This window comes from Boleophthalmus pectinirostris, unplaced genomic scaffold (assembly GCF_026225935.1).
Source record: "Boleophthalmus pectinirostris isolate CB_2022bp ecotype Guang Dong unplaced genomic scaffold, ASM2622593v1 HiC_scaffold_19, whole genome shotgun sequence".
Classification (NCBI taxonomy): domain Eukaryota; kingdom Metazoa; phylum Chordata; class Actinopteri; order Gobiiformes; family Gobiidae; genus Boleophthalmus; species Boleophthalmus pectinirostris.
Genome location: NW_026571140.1, coordinates 3,597,720 through 3,623,660, shown reverse-complemented (window position 1 = coordinate 3,623,660; position 25,941 = coordinate 3,597,720). Strand labels below are relative to the sequence as shown.

General features: G+C 41.4%; 1 protein-coding gene across 8 annotated transcripts in view; it reads left to right on the top strand.

Moving 5' to 3' along the window:
* The window catches only part of myo9aa (myosin IXAa), a 297,586-nt gene that overhangs the window by 225,895 nt on the left and 45,750 nt on the right, over nucleotides 1-25,941 (top strand). For 5 of the 8 annotated variants that reach the window (XM_055155019.1, XM_055155017.1, XM_055155021.1 and 2 more), the window contains 6 exons: nucleotides 8,577-8,698; nucleotides 12,674-12,815; nucleotides 16,432-16,627; nucleotides 18,156-18,275; nucleotides 19,059-19,097; nucleotides 21,173-21,245. In XM_055155019.1, coding sequence (XP_055010994.1) covers nucleotides 8,577-8,698; nucleotides 12,674-12,815; nucleotides 16,432-16,627; nucleotides 18,156-18,275; nucleotides 19,059-19,097; nucleotides 21,173-21,245 — 692 coding nt within the window. The remainder of the gene's footprint in view (nucleotides 1-8,576; nucleotides 8,699-12,673; nucleotides 12,816-16,431; nucleotides 16,628-18,155; nucleotides 18,276-19,058; nucleotides 19,098-21,172; nucleotides 21,246-25,941) is intronic. The other 3 variants (XM_055155018.1, XM_055155016.1, XM_055155020.1) reach the window with 2 other exon arrangements.

Genomic DNA, 25,941 nt, shown 5'->3' with positions numbered 1-25,941 from the left:
GGACAATTATCCAAGCCTCACATGACTCTCATTTGGGTTGCCAGTTTCAGTGGTGAAATCCAGCTGGGTTAAACTTGTCTGATCTGAACAGTCACTCCCTAAACCCCAGCACCTGCACCAATCATTAATCAGTGCTAGTGCAGCTTCTGCAGCTCAGGGAGGGAATTGTGGAGGCTCTGAGCTTCACATGAGACCTGTCCAAATACTGTATTTTTTGGTTGCTCTGGAGTATAAGTCACACCAGCCATGAAGAAGAAAAACACATAAGTTGCACCGGACTATAAATTGCACTTTTTTGGGGAAATTTATTTTATGAAACCAGAGACCAGGAACTGACATTTCCTGTTGAAAGTCCAGTTCTAGTAATAACAATAGAAGAGAGAACAACAGACTGTTAACGTCACATATGAACAGTTCTTCAGATAAACTCTAACATAAACAACAGAACAGAACAAGTTTACTAAACTCTCCATCTCACTCCAAATCACTAAATCCATTCAATTCTTCATTCTCAGTGTCACTTCTGAGCAGCTCAGCCTCGACCTCCGGAGGTAAACAGAGCGCCGCTTCCTCTTCTGTGTCGCTGTCGTCAGACTCAGCATCAGTTCCAGTTAGAATTAATCGGGTCTTTCTGAATCCCGACAAGATGCTTTTGGTGTCACTGAAGTCCAGGCTTTGTCCATCCATCCAGTGACTTCAGGAAAGTTTCATGGTGCATCCTCCCTGTGTCACAAGTTTCTCTCTCACTCCAAACTTTCTTTCTGCTGCTCGATTTCCGTTTTCGGCTGCAGATTTCATGACTAGCAGCTTGTAATCTGCAAAATATGATTTTCGTTTTGGAGGCATTTATTTTCAGTCTTCTCAGTCGTGTTTTTAAGTTTGTTTAAATGTAAAATTGTTCAGTGATACAGAAGTAATGATGCGATCGACTGACATGATACAGACAGGACAGAGGCTCTTTCTGCAGGAGACATGTGCAGTAGAGTGAAGTGACAGTGGTACAGGAGGAACAGGAGCAGCAGATACTCACACACAAGACTAGAGCCTCTCGCCATGGTCAGTGTGAACATTTCAGTATATAAATCACAGGAAACACCCAAATCATGAAAAAAAGTGTGGCTTATAGTCTGAAAAATACGGTACTGAGAATGAGACAAACTTGGATGTGTCTCTATCTGCAATTTAAGGCTCTGGCAGCACAGGTTCACTTATGATTGTAATAATGTTTTTAAAACCTTTAGAGCTCTGGCTACATGCAGTTCCTTTAAATAAAGAACATTACTCACAGATAAGTATTACAAGGACAATATTATGAAATATATCGAGCTTTTGAACACGTCTATTGAGTTTTTCCAGCTCGACTCAGCAGCATCTGTTTTTCTGCTTAGTTGTACAATATTTATCCTTGTGGGCAGAGAGGCAAATTCTACTTTCACATATTATTTATTTCACAACAGATTTTCAGTTTGTCTGTTTTTGCTCGCAGTTCTGGCCCGTGCAGACTGTGTTTAGGTGCTACAGGGAGCTGCCGTTTGCTCGTGGTTTCTCTCCCTTTTGATTGCTCTGTTATAAAGTGTCAGATGGCGCACAGGCTCATTCACCGTCCCTGGATTTGGAGTAACACAAACAGCGTATGTGAGATTTCAGAGCTGACGAGGCCCATTCACAGCTCTTACACTCTTTGATTGAGCCCACAGTTTAACACAGCGGGACTTGAAACTGCCCAGTGAACATTTTACAGTATATGAACAAAACCTATGTCTAGATTGATGTCGAAATAAGTCCACCATGTGCTTGTCTAGCCCTAACTGTAAAGCTTTTTTTGTTAGAGAAGTAGGAAGTGTCAGGTTAGTTTTGTTTTGATTAGACTTTTTTGGTTAACTAATGAAAAACGTAATATAACGGAGTAGAATGCTCTAACGGGACAAGATCCAAGCTCCCATATCCAGCACTTAATTAGGGTTAGAGTTCAGTGTAAACAATAATAATTTCTTTTTCAGCAAACCTATTAACCATGTTAGAGTAGTTTCCCCTCAACATTTACTCACCCAGAGTTGTGTGTGATTTGTGCGTGGTTGAGATTTTTATCTCCTGTATTCAAAGCGTCATTGCTCTGATCTACTCGTTTTCACCTCCACCAGTACGTGCCCACTGTGACTAGGGCTGGGTGTCACAGAAGTTGCCGATACGATACATATCTCGATACATAAGCCATGATACCATACATATCTCGATACAGTGCACTTTTGGTTCAGTACAATATATTTCAAATCGATTCAATATGGTTCAATAAAATAATCATGGCTGTGATACTAAAAGTTTTTGTTGAACCACTTCTTGTGCAAAGTGAAGATGAAACACAAACATTTTAATCATCATTAAAAAAAAAAGATGAAAATTTCAGATGTGTTGCATAAACGAGTTTCATTCCTCTGAACAAACAACAAAATTGTAGCTGTAACAAAATAATTTGGTAAAATATACCCTTGGCGATATATCGATACAGCAGCCCATGATATGAGTACTGTATCATCACATTAAACTTTACAATATTTTGATATTTTTGCACCCCCCTAACTGTGACATACATTCTCCAGTTTTATTTTTACCTGGTTCCCAAAAGGTTGACCAGGTTTTGCATTCACCCTGTGTGTCTGTGTCTCTGTGTGTCTGTCCATCCGCGATAATTCTGCCATTTATGGACCGATTGTCACCAAATTTGGTACATGGGTCAAGCCCCCATGGCTGATGTCGCAAAAAAAAGTTTGGTGACGATCTGAGGTCATTTGAGGTCACACAGGTCAATTGAAAGGTCATGCCATTACAAAGGATCGGCAATTTTGACAATTTCTGAACCACCTGCAGCCTAAAATATTCACCCAATCATCAATCATCACACAAGTTGGCACACAAATAACCGGGTCAAGGTCACTTGAAGGTCAAGATAACCAAGGTCAAATATGTGTTTTTGGTCATAACTCCACGAAGGATGGAGCTCGAGCAACGGGAGAGTCTCAAAATCTTAGAAAAATGATGATCTATTTATAATTCTATGCATTTGTATAAACAAATATTCATAGTTTTCCAGATAATCACCAATTATAACAGTTTCTTTCTCTTTCAGTGTAGCCATTAAAATTCTAATTGGAACAAAAATAATTTCCATTTCTTGTTTTTCTGGAGATACACAACACACTGATCTACAGTCACACAACTAACACACACAACTCCTGAAAAATGACATTTTGGTTCCACACTAGTAAACACAAACATTCTCATGTGTGACCAACATCACACAAATGTTCATGGGCCTGTACACATACACACATTACATTGTGGATATATGGGCTGGGCTCCTCATAAACTGCTTCTGTGGTGATGAACTGACCCACCGACGCCTCATGGGGACCAGGTTGATGTCTCTGATTGTGCTTGTTGCAATTTATTGTTGTGTTGTCTGCGGTGACGTCAACTCTCCCTGGGTACCACAGTTTTTTAACACAGAAGTCTGTGCGCTTGTTTTTTATTCAGTTGTTCAATCAGTCAATATAGTGCTTTTAAATTACACTTTAATTATAACATTTTCTAAGTTCAGTTACTTTTAAATGTCACAATGAAGAATAGTTTTGTGGATATGTGCAAATGTAAAGCTTATTCCAATTTGTAATGCTTAGAAAAAGGTGAAAGCAGAAGTGAAAGGTGCTTAAAGCAGTTGTATTTGCACATGTTAGGGCCGTGACACCTCTGCCAAACCACAGGCCTGTCATTATCTCACTCTGACAAACTGCAGCTTCCCAAACGCTCACTCTTCAGATCCTCATCCAGGTGTTCCACTTTTATAGAGCGTTATCGTTTCCAGTGCGTGTGTGTCCCGTCTCATCAGAAGACCAGGGGGGAGGGGGGAGTGTTTGTATTGTGAGAGGAGGAGGAGAGGAGGATCTGCAAATGTGTGAGAGGAGGAGAGGAGGATCTGCAGATGTGTGAGAGGAGGAGAGGAGGATCTGCAAATGTGTGAGAGGAGGAGAGGAGGATCTGCAAATGTGTGAGAGGAGGAGAGGAGGATCTGCAAATGTTTGAAGAGGAGGATCTGCAAATGTTTGAGAGGAGGATCTGCAGATGTGTGAGAGGAGAGGAGGATCTACAGATGTGTGAGGAGAGGAGAGGAAGATCTGCAAATGTGTGAGAGGAGGAGAGGAGGATCTGCAAATGTTTGAGAGGAGAAGAGGAGGATCTGCAAATGTTTGAGAGGAGGAGAGCAGGATCTACAGATGTGTGAGAGGAGGAGGATCTGCAGATGTGTGAGAGGAGGATCTGCAGATGTGTGAGAGGAGGATCTGCAGATGTGTGAGAGGAGAGAGGATCTACAGATGTGTGAGGAGAGGAGAGGAAGATCTGCAAATGTGTGAGAGGAGGAGAGGAGGATCTACAGATGTGTGAGAGGAGGAGGATCTACAGATGTGTGAGAGGAGGAGGATCTGCAGATGTGTGAGAGGAGGAGGATCTGCAGATGTTGTGAAAGGGGAAGAGGAGGATCTGCAGATGTTTGTGCAGCTCCACCATGTCATTATCCCTGAGGAGATCTGGGCCACAGCCAAAGGTTAACAATTTAAGGCACAGCAACTGGCAACAAAACACAAACCCGCTGAAATGTGGAGAGAAAAGTACAGGAGGTTTATAGGAAAAGCAAATTGTGCCAGTTTTTTTTTTTTATGTCCTAGATTCTCAAATTTATGTTTTATGTATTTATTAAATTTTTTATTATTTGTCATTAATTTATTTATTGATTTAACTTGATAGGAGAGCCAACGCCAAGTGTTCTCATGACTACATATTTACAGTCCCCCCTTAAAGCCACAGTATGTTTTTTTTAGCCAAAAAATTTACTAAAATTAAGGTGTTGTAGTTTAATTTTTCTTGCATTTATTGCACTGAAAAACATAGGCCTTCAGTGTGAACAGGCTTGCATCTCCATTAACTTATTTGGCCTGGAGGAGAGTTTTGTTTCAGTGGAAATATTCTTCCTTTGGCTATAAACTTCTATCCAGGCTGGTGCCACCTAGTGCCTCCGCTTAATTTAATTTCTCTCCAGCGACTAGGTCAGGAATCAAAATCCACCAGATGGTTCACAAAAAACCCGGAAGTGCAAGTTCGGGCACCAGCCAATCAGCAAAGAGCCATATATTCTGTGTTGTCAACGATTCCCGAGATCGAGGATTTAAAGCCAGAACAAAGAGAATGTTTGGTGAATTTTATCAAGGGGAAAGACGTTATTGTCCTTCTTCCTACGGGATTTGGGAAAAGCTTAATATAATAGTTAGTCTCATTAGCAGCGCATTACATAGGTCATGACCAAATAGCAGCGATTGGTTAAATGATAAAAAGTACCCACCTACCGTCGAGCGAACGAATTCTAACGCTGCGAGGTTTCACGTTGTAGAAACCAGCTGATGAATCGGGCTAATAATCTTCCACAGCGTGGTATAAAACATGCTTATCTCCAGTGTTCAGGAGTATTGTTTTACATTTCTTTTTCTTTGGAATCATGCAGCTGAGTGCCACCTCCAGAAAGTGACATACTATAGCTTTAACTACATCACCAGTCAGCTCATAAATAATCTTTGGTGGTAAATGGTAAATGGTGATTTTGTTTTGTTTTTTGGTTTGTTTTCTTTAGACTTCTAGGTCATGTAATAAATTCCCAAATCCCAAAACACGCCCGAAGAAGTTTTAGTCATCCATGCATGTTTGAGTCATGTCTGTGATCTCTCCTGGGCCCTATTCTAATCCTCCTTATGTTTTAGCAATACGAGCCTGTTCGAGGCTCCGCCCACAAGTCTACGTTCCCCATGCTCCCACACGACACTTCTCCATAAATATACAAAAACATGATACAAAATTGTTCATGACAACTTGACAAATCCGCAACGTGCAGTAGTTTCATTAGCGGGATGCACTTTGATTGTATTTTACGGTGCTCTGAAGGGGGGGATTTAGCATGGGGAGCGAAAGGAGGAGAGACTCGGGGATGTTAATACATTGTTTTTGACAAATCCAGCATTTTCAAAACAATAAAAGGTAACGTGGTGATCTAAATTTGTTATGTGTGAGCAGTTAATACTCCACAGAAGTTTTTTTTAAAGATGGATGTTAAATGTTATGGCTAATTGCGTTTCATTTGTTGCATTATTTTATTGTACAATCTAACGAGACAGTCACTTTTGGCCTCAGTGTTTTATGTGCTCGCTGTAATAAATCAGAGATGTAAGCAGCACTAACCGTCCAGATTTATTCATTAAATGTTCCGACATTTTTGAACCAAAGTGAACTTGAAAGCCGAGATTTCCTCAAAGCCTGCGGATTATGTTTTTATTGGTGAGATCTCGTTCCCAAGACCAGAAGAAAATCACATGTAACACTCCATTCTTCTGTCATTATGAAACCACAAGCGGCCTGGCAACTTCCGACCACTGCTCCAGCCCCGGCACGGCTCACGCTCCTTCTCAAGACACCACTGGACTACTTAAAGACGCACGGTGTAGCTTTTCTGGTAGAGGGTCTGTCAAATGTGTGTTACAGGTCAGATCTGTGGAGAGACAACTGCGCTCATAGTCAGAATATCTGTTTTTTAAGCGTTTTTGCGCTGACTGTAATGTAATAAATGTAAGGTCGAGCTGTTTAATGTCATACTGTGGAACATTCCAGGCAGAGCAACAGAAACAAACAGGTGACGGACTCCCAATCTAAAAGTTACACATATGATTTTATGAAGCATTGCACAATTTTCCATAGTTTGACAATTTTGGTAAAGGTCATGATTTAACTTTCTGGTTAGACACGGGGAGGGGAGTAACTGTTACTAAGCAACCAAGTTAAAGCGAGATTACACACCTAAACTCCTCCCACAAGCACATTTCAAACAGAGGGAGGGGGGAGGAGGCGTTTGGAGGTATAAGAGGCAGTGTGATTGGTCGAACAGGTATCCACACTTCAGACCCCGCTCCTGCAGATGGGCTTTTATATCAGAAGCACCTGGCTGTGATCATAGCCTGATTCATCAGTCGGTTTCTACAAAGTGAAACCGTCTGACCTCGCAGGATTAGAATTTGTTCGCTCAGTGGTAGGCGGGTACTTTTTATCATTTAACCAATCGCTGTTATTTCCCAAATCCCATTGGAAGAAGGGCAAAAACATCTTTCCTCTTGATAAAATTCACCAAACATTCTCTTTGTTCCGGCTTTAAAACCTTGATCTTGGGAATCGTTGACAACGCAGAATGTCTTCACTGATTGGCTGGTGCCTGAACTTGCACTTTCGGGGTTTTTGCGAACCGTCTATTGTATTTTGATTCCTGACCTAGTTGCTGGAGAGAAATGATATTGAGCGGAGGCACTAGGTGACACCAGCCTGGCCATGGTAATCAGGGCTGTCCTGTGTGATGTCACATTGTACTTGAACTTGTGGCATAGTACAAGGGTTTAGTAGTGTTAATTGATGTTATGGCAAAGGAGAAATTTAATTTGTCAACTGAACAAACGTTTATTTGGTTTGAAAATGTTTTGCAGTTCATCCAAGCTGCTTCTTCAGTTCTGGTCAGACGCTGGTGGACACTTCCTTATATCTGAATGAAGGGAGGAGCTAACTACACTGAAACTACTCTGAAACGAACACCCAACTTGTTTACAGTTTCTGTTTATTAGCTCGGCCTGTTCATCTGTACTGAGTGTGGGGCCATCTGAGCAGAATCATTCAGGCCCATAGTGAGTGAGTCAGAGATGTGAAGAACACCTCTGGTCCTGACCTGACTCCCTCTATTGTTCTCTTTGTTTTGGGTTTGAGGATGGAGTTGTAGATGGAGACAGATGATGTCTGAGGCCTCCATTTCTGTTCAAGGATGGATTGTCTTTCCTAACAAAAATAGCCTCTTTAACTCCCCTTTCAGACCAATTCTTTTCTCTGGCTCAGTTCTCTACCTCACTATCCTCAGGATGTGGCCCGTGGCTTTTAAGTGGTGATTTTGATTTTATGCTACAGAAACGAACACTGTATAAAGAAGTGGACTGAGTGAGTGTGACATCACCCACAGTATTCACCTCCAGTCAAATGAAGCTCACAGAGGCCAGCAGTTATAGGAGTGAATTTGGAGCCAAGTTCCATATTAGGAATTGGAATTGATTTACAGACAAAATGGGAAAATAAAAACATAATGTAGAGCGTGTTAATACAAACATAAGTCACCAAAATGACAAGAATGACTGCAGCAGTTACTTTCTGATTTGACATCCCTTAAATCAGGAAGGAATCATTTGTTTGAAACCCATGAATTGGCAATTTTCAGATCCTAGAATGTAATAAGAGTAGTGTCATAATGCACAATATGAGGCAGAGCAAGGTTTTACTATTGATTACCTTGGACTTGAAGCTAAATTCACAAATGATTTCATATTATGCATGATGTAAAGAGCATTTATCTGGAGGAGAATAAATGAAACTCAGGTACAGGCCCTTTACATAGTAGTTGTGGCGTTGTGTAGTTTTTGCTGTGCAGTGTCTGACATCATTCCCGTTGTGTCCCGCAGGAGGAGTACCGGGTGGAGGGCATCAGCTGGAGTAACATCGACTACATCGACAACACGGGCTGCATCAGTCTGATCAGCAGGAAGCCCACAGCTCTGTTCCACCTGCTGGACGAAGAGTGCAAGTGAGTACTGCTCCTCCTCCTCCTGCAGGTCACACACAACCACAGCTACCTGTTCAACGGAAAGAAGAGAGGGGAGACAAGAGAGAGGGGGGAGGGAGACGAAAGAGAGAGACGAGGGAAACGAGAGAGAGAGAGGAGGGAGACGAGAGAGAGAGAGGAGGAGAGACGAGAGAGGAGAGGAGAGACGAGAGAGAGAGAGAGAGGAGGGAGACGAAAGAGAGAGAGAGGAGGGAGACGAGAGAGAGAGAGAGGAGGGAGACGAGAGAGACGAGAGAGGAGAGGGAGACGAGAGAGAGAGAGGAGGGAGACGAGAGAGAGAGAGAGAGGAGAGAGAGAGAGACGAGAGAGAGAGAGAGAGAGAGAGAGAGAGAGAGAGAGGGAGAACGAGAGAGAGAGGAGGGAGACGAGAGAGAGAGAGAGGAGGGAGACGAGAGAGAGAGAGAGAGAGAGAGAGGAGACGAGAGAGAGAGAGAGGAGGAGAGAGACGAGAGAGAGAGAGAGAGGAGGAGAGACGAGAGAGAGAGAGAGGGAGGGAGACGAGAGAGAGAGAGAGAGAGAGGAGAGGAGACGAGAGAGAGAGAGAGAGAGAGAGAGGAGAGACGAGAGAGAGAGAGAGAGAGAGAAGGAGAGAGAGAGAGACGAGAGAGAGAAGGGAGACGAGAGAGAGAGAGGAGGGAGACGAGAGAGAGAGAGGAGGGAGACGAGAGAGAGAGAGGAGGGAGACGAGAGAGAGAGAGAGAGGAGGGAGACGAAGAGAGAGAGAGGGAGAGGGAGACGAAAGAGAGAGAGGGAGGGAGACGAGAGAGAGAGAGGAGGGAGACGAGAGAGAGAGAGGAGGGAGACGAGAGAGAGAGAGAGAGAGAGAGAGAGACGAGAGAGAGAGAGAGGAAGGGAGAGAGAGAGAGAGAGAGAGAGAGAGAGCGAGAGAGAGAGAGAGGAGAGACGAGAGAGAGAGAGAGAGAGAGAGAGACGAAAGAGAGAGAGGAGGAGACGAGAGAGAGAGAGAGAGGAGGAGAGACGAAAGAGAGAGAGAAGGGAGACGAGAGAGAGAAGGGAGACAAGAGAGAGAGAGAGAGGAGGGAGACGAAAGAGAGAGAGAAGGGAGACGAGAGAGAGAAGGGAGACAAGAGAGAGAGAAGGGAGACGAGAGAGAGAAGGGAGACAAGAGAGAGAAGGGAGAGAGAGAGAGGGAGACGAGAGAGAGGAAGCAACGAGTGGAGTGAAGAGCGGAGAGAGAGAGGGAGGGGAGCAGGCCAGTGTCACACTAGGACATGTCAAAACACCTTTTGGTTTATTACAGTTTAAGGTAACAAAGGAGATATAGAGCAAGTTGTTCTTGATGTGGTGAACTGTACAGTGTCACAGCAACTTCTAAAAAGTATAATTTAAAGGTGCACTTTGTAACTTTTGTGGTTTAGGCTCCACCACCTGCTTGTATCCATGGAGACAAATACTACAATCACAATTGAACCTGTGGCCCCAGAGCCTGAACCTGCAGATAGAGACACATCCCAGTTTGTCTCGTTATCAGTTTATGGTCAGGCCTCATGTGAAACTCAGAACCTCCAGAATTCCCTCCCTGAGCTGCAGAGGCTGCACTAGCACTGACTCACTGGTGCAGGTGCTGGGGTTTAGGGAGTGACCATTCAGACTGGATAACCATCTTGCGAAACGAAAACACCACATTGAAACCTAAACAAGAACATTGTGTCCAATGTTTTTTTGTAATGAATCGGCATTAAACTTGTTATCAGTATAAAATAAACAGATGGGTGAAGTGTACCGTATTTTCCGGACTCTTAAGCCTCCAACCCCATCAAAAAACGACTGGGTGCCCCACAATCCAAAGCGCCCTATACACAAATCCACTCTGGTGTCTAGTGTGCACGGAGCAGACAGCGACCGTGCAGTGAAAGACACCCACAGACACACTCATCACTCCACGCCGACGAGGAACGGAACGGAGGAACGAACCGAAAAAGCGAGTGCAATGTGCCACTTCTAGACACGACTGAACAACTGAGTCACTGCGAACACGCCGACAATCCGTTGGTCCCAGACAGCACCCTCCCTACACGCCACAACTGAACAAAGCCCAGAGTCACCGTGAACACCACAAACAAACAAAACCACTCACCCATCACACTGTTGTGTTTCCTTTAAAGTCTAGTGCCGTTTATTTGTTTAAAAAGTTTGAAAATAGACCATTTAATGACAGTGCGCCTTATAGTGCGGAAAAATATGGTATTTCAGATTATTTGACAAAACATCCACAGTGGGATGTTGTAATGAGAGAGCCTACTAATATAGAAATGTATTTTGTTAAACTGTTTGAAAAAGAAACCAGAATGAAAAAAATTATATCTTTAATGTATAAAAACCTATCTGAAAACATATCAGATAATACGCTCCATGTTAAACATCAATGGGAACTTGAGATGAATGTGATTATAACAGATGAGCAATGGGAAGATATGTGTTTATACTGTCACAAAGGAATTGGAAGTCCAAACTGGAGAGAGTTTGACTGGAAAACAAAAATCAGATTTTCAGAACTCCGCTAAGGACATTCATGATTAAGACTACCACCACCAATAAGAGCTGGAGAGGATGTGGTTTGGTTGGAGACCACACCCATATCTTTTGGGATTGCCCAAAGATAAGAACATTTTGGGAAAGTATCAAAAAGAAGACTGAAGATACAATTAGATCAGATATTCCAATGGACCCTCTACTATTTTTGCTTGACTTATATCTCAACTCACTCACTGACGACCAACAGTACATTTTACATGTGGCAAGAAAAATAGTGACCCTGAACTGGCTCAAGCCAATCCCACCAACGATTGCTCAATGGACACAAAAATGAAAGTACGTTTATCAGATGGAGTGTCTGACTGCCCAACTTCAACTCAAAGTGGATATTTTGGATATAAGGCGATGGTCGCGTGTACCATCTTTATTTGACTGAGTTGTGTGTTTTTTTTTAATTGTTTTTATTTTTTTTTAATGCCCTACCTGACTACTGTATTTATTTACATATAATTGGAGTTAATAGCCCAATCTCGACACTTGTTATTGTTTGTTCTAATGTAAATTGCCTGTTATTTTGTACTTTTGGCAATACAGTTCTAAAAAAAATAATACGTTTTTTCAAATCTAAATCTCACACACAGTTCCTTTAAGTACAGTGTGTTAATAGTAATAAAAGTGACACTTGTGGAAGCCTGTTGATTAGTTTTAGGAAGTAAACAAATGAAAACTATCCTTCTATCTCCTTGTATCTCGTCAGTCATCAGAGCCTGTGTGATGAGCCCATTAGCTCCATTCCCACTGACAGAGATAACTCCGTCTTCTTCAGTCTGCTCTCTATCCCCTTGTTCTCTGTGAGGACAGTGAGTGGACATCCTCCCACTGGAAATAGCTGCGCCGAGGCCTTGACTGTGTTGTTTTTCATAGCTCAGGTTTCAGTTCTTGCTCCCCTCCGCTCCCTCCGCTCCCTCCGCTCCCTCCGCTCTTCCTGTAAGCGCTTGATTTCCGGCTCCATTTGTGGCTCATCAGATCCAAAAGTGAGAAAGAGACTGGAAATGTGATCTGGGACTGACCACACGTGAGAACCATCACAGAGTGGATCAGTCAGGCTCAAGTGTTCCACTGTTGGACATTGTGAGCAGACCTCAGACCCCTTCTCTTTGGACACACGAGATCCTAAGACATGCCCATATTTGGAATGATGCTGCACAATAACTAGTCATTTTTTCTCTTTGATTCAAGATTGAAAATGCATTTAAACTTAGGATAAATCTGAGGACCAGGCCTGTCACGATATTTACTATATACTGACTTATCGTTCAATAGATGAAAGCTGGATCTTCTTTTAGTTGGGGCTGTTTATTAAAACAATTTTATGTTTTAAGACCATTCAAATAACTTTCCTGGATGCATGTGGTATAACTGTAAATGTTGTGTTTTCAGTTTTCCTCAGGCCACTAACCAGACGCTGCTGGACAAGTTCAAGCGGCAGCACGAGGGGAACAGCTACATCGAGTTTCCTGCAGTGATGGAGCCCGCCTTCATCATCAGACACTACGCAGGGAAAGTCAAGTACGGAGTCAAGGTGAGACGCCTCTGCTTCTGCTTCATGCTCTACTAAAGACAGAGACGGACAGAGAGACGGACGGAGAGACGGACGGAGAGACGGAGAGAGATATAGACAGAGAGACTGACAGAGAGACTGACAGAGAGACGGACAGAGAGACGGGCAGAGAGACAGAGACAGACAGGAACAGAGACAGAGAAAGACACGGGCAGAGAGAGACAGAGAGAAGGAGAGACAGACAGACAGAGACGGGCAGAGAGAGAGGCAGATGAAGAGAGACAGTCAGACAGAGAAAGAACGGCAGAGAGAGAGAGACACACACACACTAAATGTTTTACTTTGTTTTCATTGATGAATTCTGTTTTAAATCACAAAACAAAAGTTGACAACAAGAGAGACGATGTTTTGCAGTGATAACGAGCCTTATCTGCGGAGCTGCATTAATGAAGCTTCATTTTAGTCATCTGCTCAAAGCAAATTTTCCTTCAGAAGTTCTTGTAAAGTTGGTGTCAGATGTCATGAAGTGTTTTATATTTATTCTCTACAGCTGTAAACTTTCCGTAGTCCATCACGAGTCAGCCCTCCTAATGTAACACACGGTGTTTATGCCGCTGTAGTGGTTTTACAGAACGTATTTTGAAAGGATCGGATCAGAAATGTATTTTGACACCATGTGTTTATTTTCTGTCTTTCCTCTCATACAAAGCCTGGAGACGCTCCGTTGACACTGTCAAATTAGAACTCCAACCTAATTTAAGGGGCGTGTAGTGTCATGACGGCTGTTGGACGTGTATATGACACTGCTGGTTTAAATTGTCCGTCTGGATAATATTGAAAGCGATACTTGCTCATATGCCGCTCGTGTGCTGTGCTGCTGCCTTTACATGCTTTTGGTGTAATTTGGGGTTATTCTCTTGTATTGAAGACGCCACTGCCCTGTTTTCACCTCCCCTGGCACACGCCCACTGTGATATACTGACTGTGTTCTCAGTTTTAATGCCTTAATCTGTAATACATGTGGTACATTTACAATACAGTTGACATCATTACGCAGGTCAATCATTTTGACAGTTCTTGTTGAAATAACCTCAAATTTTCACAGAATGTATAGAAACAGATCAAGATTTGATATTTGTAATGTTTTATTTTTGTTGTGTTTTCAGGTTGAGCCGTTCACTCCCAAACAGAAGTCATTTTGTGTCTTGGAATCTGCTCACACATTCACCCAAGACTGTGCAGCTTCAATGCAAAATTTGGAAAAACAAAACGAATTTGGACTTGGTACTAAAAATATAAAGAGGAAGGCTGATTAAGCAGGGCTAAAGGATTACAAATGTGTGCAAGCAGATTCCAAAACGCAGCATGACTTCTCTTTGGGAGTGAACGGCTCAACCTGAAAAAACAAAAATAAAACATTAAATATAAAATCTTTATGGTTTTCTATACATTCTGTGAAAATTTGAGGTTATTTCAACAAGAATTGCCAAAATTACTGGCCTGCAAATTTTGGTCACATTTTTTGGGACACTCTGTACAACATAATGATCCACGGGTGTCAGATTACAACTATAATTGGCTTAACATTGTCACACTTTCATCAATTGAACTATAATTGTTGCAAATATATAAAATTCCCTGTTCATCATGTGATTTTGTAAATGTGACCCTAGAATACCCTTTACTCTTTAGACCCTGGATAAATGTTAGTGTCCCTCCTCCGTAATGCCCTGAGCAGATCTCACCTCCACAGTCCTCCACAGACGTCCACAGTCCTCCACAGACGTCCACAGTGTCCAGAAGAACACAATGGGATACAGTCGAGTGGTGATGGCTCCTCCAGCTGCTCCTCTGTGAGCTGTGTCCAGGAGTGGGAAGTGTGGGGTCTCTGGAGGAGCTTAGATGAGCTGAGGTTCTGTCAGGTTTGGACAGTACAGCTGCAGTTCTGCTAAAATACTGACTGTAGAATGGTTATGATGAGGACAGGAGCAAGGTGTGGATCTGGTATTGCTGGAGTAGTTAAAAATATTCTTTGCCTGACCCCGTAGCCCTGTTAAAATGTATTCTGAGTCAAACTTGGACCTCCAGGGGGTTTAATTTGGCTTGTGGCATAAACATAAATAAATAAAAAAATAAAAAAATAAAGACCTGTGTGAAGTTGGCCTCCCTCCAAATGTAAACCTACACAAAAACTATGTCAATTATTTGTGCTATTTTATGCTGCAAAAAGTTTCATTTGCGCTACTTTAGTTTTGGAGATATTAATGAATCTTTTATAGGTCCAATTGGGGTCAGCAGCCCTCAGGAAACTTCAAAATGCTCTAAAACGACACAAAATGGTGTCAGTCATTTTGTTGTTTCGTTTCTGTCGTTTTTTGTTGCAAAAAGTTTGGTTTGTGTGATTCTGGTTCTTAAGATATTAGCAGTTTAATTTTGGGCCGATGACGTCATCCAGCTCCACAAAATGTTAAATAGCCTCAAAACAGCAGCAAATTATACCAAACATTTATATTTCATTTGTGCTGTGACAATTTTCATTTGTGCTAATATATTTCTAAAATTATTCATTATTATTTTTGCAGAAATTATATGATGTAATTTCCGCACAACTGACGGCAGCAGCTGTAACAAAGCTCCACAAAAGTAGTGAAGAGAAACGATCTCAGGCTGTGGAAAAGTCTGTATCAGTCTTTCGTAATTTGCTTTTGATTCATATTTTATATAATAATACAAACTTGTCTACAGCCTGACAACATTTATCTTCACTAGATTTGTGGAGTTTTGTTAAAGTCGCTGCCATCAGTTGAGCATTATATAATATCCGCAAAAATAATAGTTAATAATTTTAGAAATATTCTAGCACAAATGAAAATTGTCACAACACAAACGAAATACAAATGTTTGGTATAATTTCCTGCCTGTTTATCTATTTAACATTTTGATGGTCTGGATGATGTCTTTGGCTGAAAATAAAACTTATATACTAACTAATATCTTAAGAACAGGAATCGCACAAATGAAACTTTTTGCAACACAAACGATAGACACAATTTGGGGCTTTTTTAGAGCATTTTGAAGCTTCCTGGGGGGCTGGCTGACCCCAATTTGACCTGTAAAAGAATCCTTAATATCTCCAAAACTAAAACGGCACAAACAACCCTTTTGCAGCACAAACAAAGCACAAACGATTGACATAGTTTTTGTGTAGGTTTGCGTATGATGGGGGGCCAACTTCATGCAGATATAATAAAGCATTACTCTAATGTGTGTGAATGAGAAAAAACACAACTCCAGGTGTGTTTTTGATGAAGTAACATTCTAACATGACTTAAAGCTCACAAGAGTTCATTTTGTGTAATATAGGAGCTTTAAACACATGACTTTACTGTGACATATAATCAAAATACTCTCTAAAATCAAATTGATGGATTAAAGATGACGCTGCACATTGTAAAGCCACCCAGAATGTTTGAAGAAGGTTAGGGGGATTTGTACATGGGACTCTGTGGTGACTCATGGAGGTTTTAACATTATCAGTTGCTGCCTTTGTAACTCGTAACATTAGCATTGCAGTTGAACTTTGTTTGCCCAAATGTAACGAGTACCTGTAATGATTCAAATGTTGTGTTTTGTGCAGGATTTCCGGGAAAAGAACACAGACCACATGCGGCCCGACATCGTTGCGTTGCTCAAGAGCAGTAAGAACGCCTTCATCTGCGGCCTGATCGGAATCGACCCCCCGGCCACGTTCCGCTGGGCCGTGCTCAGGGCCTACTTCAGGGCCCTGGTGGCTTTCAGAGAGGCAGGGAAGAGACACACGCACAAGAGGCCTGGTAAATACTACACACACACACGCACACGCACACACACACCCACACACAAGAGGCCTGGTACGTACCACACGTACACACACGTACACACACACACACACACACGCACAAGAGGCCTGGCCAGTACCACGCACACACATGCACACAAGAGGCCTGGTCAGTACTACACACACTCACACACACGCACACGCACACACACAGGTTCGGTGAGTTGCACACACAGGCTCGTGTGTGGAGAGTTTGTTGCAGGTTTCAAGTGGAAGGTACAAACTCAAAGTGTGATTCTACTGGAAGATGTAAGACGGTTCTTTGTGTGTTTCTTCTTCATATTAGATAAAGGTGTTTGTGCGTTTTCTGTCAGGGATATCACACACCCAGGTTAAATGTTACACTTCTAGTGTTCAGCTGAAGTCTGTTGTGTGTACGAGCCCAGATGGACAGTTCACCGAGCAATCACCAACCAAGCGATTTCATGACTGCCTCAAATATTGAAGAAAAAACAATCTCTAACTCCTGTTCATTCATATTGTGTTATAGAGACAACTGTCTGTGTGTCTGAGCAGAAGGACAATGTGCAGGAGCCCCATGTGAATGGACCATGAATAATTGTACATGTTCTGTGTGTCCATTGTGTGATGACACAGGCTCAACCCAGTGGTCTCTCCAAACATTCACCCTGTTAAAAGATCCATGGAATCTCCTGCACATTGTAGCTTTAGCTTGTGTTTATGCCTAGTAGTAGTAGTAGTATTAGTAGTATTAGTAGTAGTAGTAGTTATAGTTGTAGTCACTGTAGTTTCTATAGTGCTTCCATCATCCTTCACTGTGTAGCCCCTCCTCTGGGTCAAAGGTCCCTGCTGCTCTGATACTGGAGCTGGTTGTTTCAGATGTGAGAGCAGAGACAGCTCTTGTGTCACACATACTGTAGTACACTGCTGTAGTATTGCACATACTGTAGTACACTGCTCCCTCTGAGTCATATGATCAGGACTCAGTGTGTCTGTAGTGAGGTCTGTGCACCACAGTATGTGTGTGACACTTCCACATGACTCACGGTCTCACTGAGGAATACATTTGAATTGTCCAAACATGATGTTGTTATTGTGCTGTTTTAATCACTGTACACAGGATGAATACATGTTTTATACTCTGGCCCTTTGGCCCTGTGACTCTGTGACTCTCCTCAGACCAAGTAACAATAATGTCCCTGAGCTTCAGGTTATAATGAAATGCTTTAGTACCAGACCTAACCTGGATGTATTCATACACACATCTCTAGGTTCCTCTGTTCTTCCGAGCCTCTGGGGGGCGCTGTGTAGCAGGCCCCTGAGTGTGATGCCTCATAGCTGTAGTGAGTGCTTAGCACCAAGAGCTCCTCCTCTCAGTCATCACCTGTCCTGATAGTTCTCCTGTAGAAGACTGTAGCTCTGTTCATCTTCACTGTTTAATCTCTCTTTTTCTCCTCCTCCTCCTCCTCCCTCTTTCCTCCTTGTGTTTGTTTTTCTCTTCTTTTTGTTTTGCTTCTCCGAAGGGCATGATGACGCTGCTCCCTGTGCAGTTTTGAAAAGTGTGGATAGTTTTAGTTTTCTGCAGCACCCTGTGCATCAGAGAAGCTTAGAGATCCTGCAGAGATGCAAGGAGGAGAAGTACAGTAAGGCCCATATCATCCACCATTCCTCCTCCTCTTTGTCTGTGGCCTGGGAGCTGGAGAGCGACCAACAAGCTACTACACAAACTCTAATGCCAGTCTGTGGTAGTGCCAACAGTGCAGAGATTAAACCGTGTCTAAATCCAGTAGCATGGCAAAGTGTCATTCAGAGCTGCCAGCTGCTGTGGGGGCTTCAGCAGACCCACGTCCCCGTGTAACACACAGCAGCTGTGCTCCTCTAAACACTGGCTCCATCACACAGTGTGCCACAGCAGCTTTAGCACACAGCCTGAGCAGATAACATTACATTTTACCACCTCCAGTACTTGAGTATGAGTAAATGAGTAGGTGCTTGTTGGTCGCCTCTTCCTCTGCCTGTCTCTTTGCCTGCATTTGATCCCGTCTCCATGTTTTCCTTGCACGCTCCATCCTTCTCCATATTTTGATAGAAATCCAGACGTGTGTGCTCGTATTGTGTTTTGGCATGGACTCTGTTTTCTGTGACTCTTTTATTTGCTTTCTCTCCTCCCCTTTGGGCAGTGTTGAGAGCGGCTCCCACAGCTTCCCTCGTGACTAATCTCACATATGTGGTGATGGTGAGGGTGTAAGACAGGTCTAGTCCACAAGGGGCACATATCTTCTCAGCACTAACTGGCTCACCTGTTGTCCCAGCTGTTTGTGTGTATGGTGCAGGCTAGCTCCTCCAGGCGTGTCTTTCTCTGGGAATACTGCATTACACTCACACTCTTTTGTGTTTTGTACTTTTTGTTTTGTGCCGTTTTGCAGCTCCAGATGAGAGTGAGATTTTTGATGAAACTGAAAACGGTATATCACCAAGTCCCCGATAAACGCTGAGACTCTCGGCTAACCCACTAAAGTCGACTGTAGATACTCAGAGACAGAGATGCACCAAAACACAGACATTAGAAAAGTCTGCGGACTGCTAGACGAATGTTGCAGCAGGATCTCTGCAACATTTGCAGAGGTGGGTAGAGTAACCAAAAATTATATTTGACATAAGAGTAATGTGACTTAATAATAATATTACTCAAGTACAAGTACAAAGTGGTGGTCCAAGAAATTACTCAAGAGTTAAAAAATGATTGATAATTTGAATTTAAGACAAAATATAACACACCAAGTAAGAGTACTGATACTTCAATAAAAATATTACTCAAGTATTAGTAAAAGTATGCTGCTAGAAGATACTCAAGTAAATGTAGCCGAGTACCGCCCACCTCTGCACATATGTTCTGTTTACATTAGTTTTAGAGACACACTATGTTCGCCACCTACTTGTTTCCATGGAGATGTTATTGCCTGGAATCTTCCACAGTATGGCTTTAAACTCATCATTCACCACGGAGACAAGCAGATGACGAAATCGTGGCAAGTTGTAGGTTATAACTGTAGAACCAAGAGATTTTAGTGAGATAAATAAAAATAAAAAAGCTGTAATCAAATAAATACAAGAGACATGGAGACAGACTTTGAATTTTTTTAACTTTGAAAAAACATGTTTGAATTATTTTTATTCCGAATTTTAGTTGCTGAAATTTTAAGGGTACATTTTCAAAGTGTTTAACATTTTACTTTATTTATTTTTTATTTTTTTTATGTTTAAAAAAAAAAGAAAGAAAAACTTAAATATTCAGCAAAAATATTTTTCACGTCCTCAAATTCCACAATCAAAATTCAGAGTGTAAAATTTGCAGTGAAAAAACTATTTCCAGCAAAGATCCAAGATGCCAAGGCAGAAGCAATCGATCCAAAGTTATCCGATTGAACTTAGTAACAAGTAGGAAATGGTGCAGTGAAGCGATCCGATTGGTCAGAATTTGCTTCATCTAAACCTCAAACCCCGCCCACAGATGAGAACGGCCAATAGGAAACGGCCTCTGTCCTCCTCACTCACACAAGATCGATTGCTTCTGCCTTGGCATCTTGGATCTTTGCTGTGAAATTTACACTCTGACTGTTTGAGAGCTTGAAAATATTTGTTCTGAATATTTAAAAGGTGAAATTTATATTCTGAATTTGAAACCTGTTAAAAAAAATAAATAATAATAATACAAATTTAAAAACTTCAACTAAAATTCAGAATAAAAATAATAAGTTAATAAATTCAGCAGTATTTAAAATTCAAAATCTAATGAAACAAATTATCTTCCATACAGATCAACCAAATTAAAATATCTGTCTGTGCTGAAGTTTCAAGACACAGAATGATATTTTGTGCCTTAAAACTTCAGCACAGACCAATATGCTAAAAAGTCAAAATGTTTATTATATTTTATTTAAATTACAATTTATGCAGACAAGTGCAGGTAATTAAAATCTAATGAAACAAATTATCTTCCATGTTCATTTAACGTTCACAGAAAGTTCCTGGGTAAAATTCTGCTGCAAATCCATAACCAGATTGTGGATGAAAGTTACAGGAAAAGAAGAATCATTCATCTTTTTAAGGGAACAATGGTGCATCTCTGATCCACTGATTAGGCTCTAGTCACACAAATAAACAGCGCCACCTAGTTTATTTTAGTTTAGTTTAGTTTAGTATGCTTATCACTGCTCAATCAGCACTAGGCTTCTGCTTAGATTAACCCCTGCATGAAAACACAGCTCCTCAAATCAGCCAGTCCCATTACAGCTTTTGCGACAAATTGCCCCCCTTATCCGGACTTAACCCAACATCCTCCGCCCCACTAACCGAAGAAGCTTACATTAACCTCACCAGGAATCATCTCCAGCTGAATGTCACTTTAAAGGCACATAACAACGCTGATATGTGGTGTGGGTGCGGTGTCGGGTGTGGTGTTGGGGTGTGGCGAGGTGTGGTGTGGTGAGGTTTTCTGGCGGCGTGTAGGTTTGTCTTTGACACGTGTCTGCTGTGACAGGTGTAACCAGGAAGAGCCCGCGCACGCCCCTGTCCGACCTGCAGGGGAGCAACATCAACGACAAGTCTCCACGGTAAGAAACACGCACAATTCACTTTATTCCGGAAGTTGCCGTACTCGCTGCCGTCATGATTCGGGTTGTATTATTTTGTATGGGGCCGATTCTAACAGCAAATAAGTTTGGTATGGACGATAAAGACATTTTAAAGCCTCCAGAGAAATTGTGCAGTGTGGCTTTTTGGTGCACGCAGCAATTGAACATTTTACACAAATAAACCGACTTTATGTCAGATTTTAGTTACAAAACATTTCCCAAATTCTTACTGAAATGGAATCTTGTTTTGCCAGAAGTGCTACCACAAAAAAGTGCCGTTTAGTAGCGTTTAGAGACAAAACTGTGCTTTATGTCTACTGCATTCTCTTGGGTAGAGTAAAGGGAAAAAAACTGACTTGAGTAAAAAGTGCAATTAAGTATCGAGCAGTAAATTAATAGTTCAAAAACTATAAAAGTGACATATGTGTAAAGTAATAACCAGAAAGTGAAAAATCGGAATGTATCAGAGGTATTTTTGATTAAAAAGTTAAGAAGCTGAACAAGAAAACACAAGATGTTATCAAATTCTCTTTCGATATTATTTGAGTAGAAGTGTAAAGCAGTGGTCCAAGATTTTTAGGGAAACTTTTGCTCAAGTCGAAGTAACTTAAGTTGTTGTTTATAATTTTATTATAAACAGCAAAGCGCTTTCTGCTGCGTCAAACCTGTCATAGGTGTATCTGCCGTGTCATTGTTGTAGCAGCTTTAGTTCGTTGTCGCGTGGGATGGTGGCAAATACACTGCAATTTGTTTAAAAACTGCCAAATCAATCTAAAAAACCCTTTGACGACATATACAAGGCCCACACATCACTCTTAGAAGGTAGAAAGCTCTGAAAAGTTGATTTTTCATGAGATGGGCCCTTTAAAAGGTAAATCATATCTGAAGGAGCAGTTCAAGAAAACAAACATTCAAATCTCTAATATTCAACATAAATTTTTGTCTAATAGACGAAGAGTTTGTTTTCATACCTGACCGTTTTGACTGCTCACTAGCGCTCTTCCTCAGAGGCTCGTGATGTTGCTGTGACGTATCCGCTCAGCTGATTTAAACAGGTTTTGGCGCTGTTTTCCTATGAGAGGAGGCAGAACGACAGTGTTTGGTAAATTGGGATGAGGGGGCTTTTTTACTCTCACACACCTGGGTTACTGTCCTGAGGAAGTCGGGCTGTCGTCCTGCATCCACCGGTATAAAAAAACCTGTATAAATCAGCTGACCGGACAAGTCTCAGCAAGAGCACATGACTCTGAGGAAGAGCACAGGGAGTAGTCCAGCTGTCAAGTATGAAAACAAACTCTTGGTCTGGAAAAAGAACCTAATAACATAGACACAAATTTTATGATAATATTATAAATATGAATGTGTGTTTTCTTGCACCACTCCTAGAGATATTTATTTACTTTTTAAAATATTCTTTGTAGTGCATCACAGATTTTGTGCACAATTTAATGTTTTGCCCTTTCAATTGCACTAAAATACTAAATACTAATCCTAAAATTATAAACAATTTAAGTGACTTCTCCTTGAGCAGTAGTTTCCCTAAAAATCTTGGACCACTACTTGGTAATTTTACTCAGATAATATTGAATGAGAGTTTGATGACATCTTGTATTTTCTTGTTCAGCTTCTTAACCTTTTAACAAAAATACCTCTGATATGTCTAATACCTAATAACTTAATAAACTTAACATAAATTATCAGAAGACCAAATGAACCAAATTGGACTATAAAGATTTTGTCACTTAACTTACTCACAGTGGGAAGAGGAACCAAAACTTTTACTCAAGTAAGAGTAGTGTTACACTGTCACATATATTACTCAAGTAGAAGTCAAAGAACTGCTCTGAAAGTACAATTTTATTAAAAACACAGAGTAAATGTGCATGAGGCGAGTACTACCCATCATATTGCAGTACATTCGCAGTAACGTGGGTGGGCTCACGGTAAAGTAGGATTTCACAGTACTTTATCTTTTTACTGTTTTACTACGCAAATGTATTTAGGTCAGTGCTTAAAAACATGCTCCTTGTGATTTACACGCAGCTTCCGTCACCTCTGCACACTGCACGCCGGTGGCATGTCCGTAAACAGACACGAGCCCTGACCCTGAGCGCAGCTGCCACTCCTGGATACTAAAACAAATATCGAAACTAGATACTCATTTTAACAAATATCGATACTAAAAATTCACATTCACAGGACAGAAATGAAACTTTAATGAGGGATTACACAGATACCACATCATCAGGGCATCAGAATCAGTATTGTATCAAGTATCCAGTCTGTTCCTTAGAATCAAAATAGTTTGTGGTGACATTTTCATATCGAGACAGCACTTCAAGATTTGTTCTTTGTGTTTTAATCATATTTTCCGCTCTATAGGGCTCTGGATTATAAGTCATTGAATGATCTATTTTCAAACTTTTTTCACATATAAACCACACCAGACTATAAGGTGCATTAAATGAAACACAACAGTTAGATAAGTCAGTCAAATTTTATTTAACACGTTCACAATAACTCTCAACTTTGTTCAACTGTAACACGTAAAAAAATACTGCCTGAGACGCTAAATTGTTCGTGTATTCACAATAACTCATAATTGTTCAAACAGTTGGGTGATTCTGGCGTCCAGCTCGCCCACATCCCTCTCGTCATTATCCGAGTCAGTGTGGTTACTGTTCCCTGGCAGTTCAGTGATGATTCTGGTCTTGGTGAAAGCTCGGACCACAGTTGATACTGATCCTTAGTCCAGGCGTCCACGATCCGTTGGCAGATCATGGCGTAAGTCGCTCGGCGCTGTCTCTCTGTCTTGGTGAATGTGTGTTCTCCTTCTCTCATCTACTGCTCCCACGCAGCTCGCACTTTCAATTTATAATAGTCTTGAGTTTAAAGTCGGTGTTGTAAGTGTGTCTCTTGACAGGTGCATTTTGATATTAAAAGGAATGTATTACTGATGCTCCTGACTACGGGAGCCGTAATGCTGCAAGTGGAGCGGCTTTGTAGTTTACTAAAGTCGTACTAAGACACTCCAATGAATTCATATATAAACTGCTCTGGATTATAAGGCGCACAGTGTTTTTTTGATGAAATTAAAGGCTTTTAAGTGCGCCCTATAGTGCGGAAAATACGGTAGGATTCTGTTCACACTTCAGATTTGAAACTCATCCAGAAAAATCCCGCACACTGTTTTACTTGCAAATTGTGAGATTTATTTGGACAAACCGTGCAACTTTTCGGCACGCTTTGTCCTAATAAATCTCACAATTTGCAAGTAAAATGGTGTGCGGGATTTTTCTCTATGTTCTTGGGCTGTTCCCTGTCCTCCAACGCACCCATCCCAAGTAACTGATGAGCGAAGTTCTCATTCTTTTAAACTCATCCAAAAGAATCAACAACAGACTGAAATATGAAGTGACAAACTAATATAAATATCACATTTCAGAATTTGTTTACACAGATCTAAACTCCAGGGTTAGCAGTTTTTATGCAGAATAAGTTGCTTGCGGAGGAAATTATGGTGTTTCAAAAATGTTCTAATTGCGTCCATTCCAATTTGGAGCCCCAGCACAAGAAGGTTTTTGTTCAGCTCGGCTCCGTGCTCCCTCTGGCCTCCCCTGCCCCACACGCACTCATCCCCACAGAGGAGAGCACTAAAGCGGGCGCAGCTGCTTCCTCGTGATGTAAAGGCAGAGCTATGCGTCGGAGAGCGTCTGGGGAGTGCTAAATGTCCAGGCTCGGTGGGGCGCAGAGGAGCAGACGGAGCAGTGCTTTATGGGGCGGGAGCGTATACAGATAAACAGTCCTGCACATACATACACATACATACATGCACATACATACACACACATACATACACATACATTCACATACATACATACACATACATACACATACACACACATACACATACATACATACATACACATACATACACATACATACACACACATACACATACATACATACAGACATACATACACATACATACATACACACACATACATACAGACATACACATACATACACATACACACACATACACACACACACATACACATACATACAGACATACACATACATACACACACATACACACATACACATACATACACACATACACACATACATACACACACATACACACATACACATACATACAGACATACACATACATACACACATACACATACATACACACACATACACACATACATACAGACATACACATACATACACATACATACACACACATACACAGACATACACATACATACACATACATACACACACATACACATACATACACACACATACACATACATACACATACATACACACATACACATACATACACACACATACACACATACACACATATACACACATACACATACATACAGACATACACATACATACACACACATACACACATACACATACATACAGACATACACATACATACACATACATACACACACATACACAGACATACACATACATACACATACATACACACACATACACACATACACATACATACAGACATACACATACATACACATACATACACACACATACATACATACACATACATACACAGACATACACAGACATACACAGACAGATTGTACTGTTTGAGAGCAACTAAGGGCAGTTCAAAAAATGGGAAGTC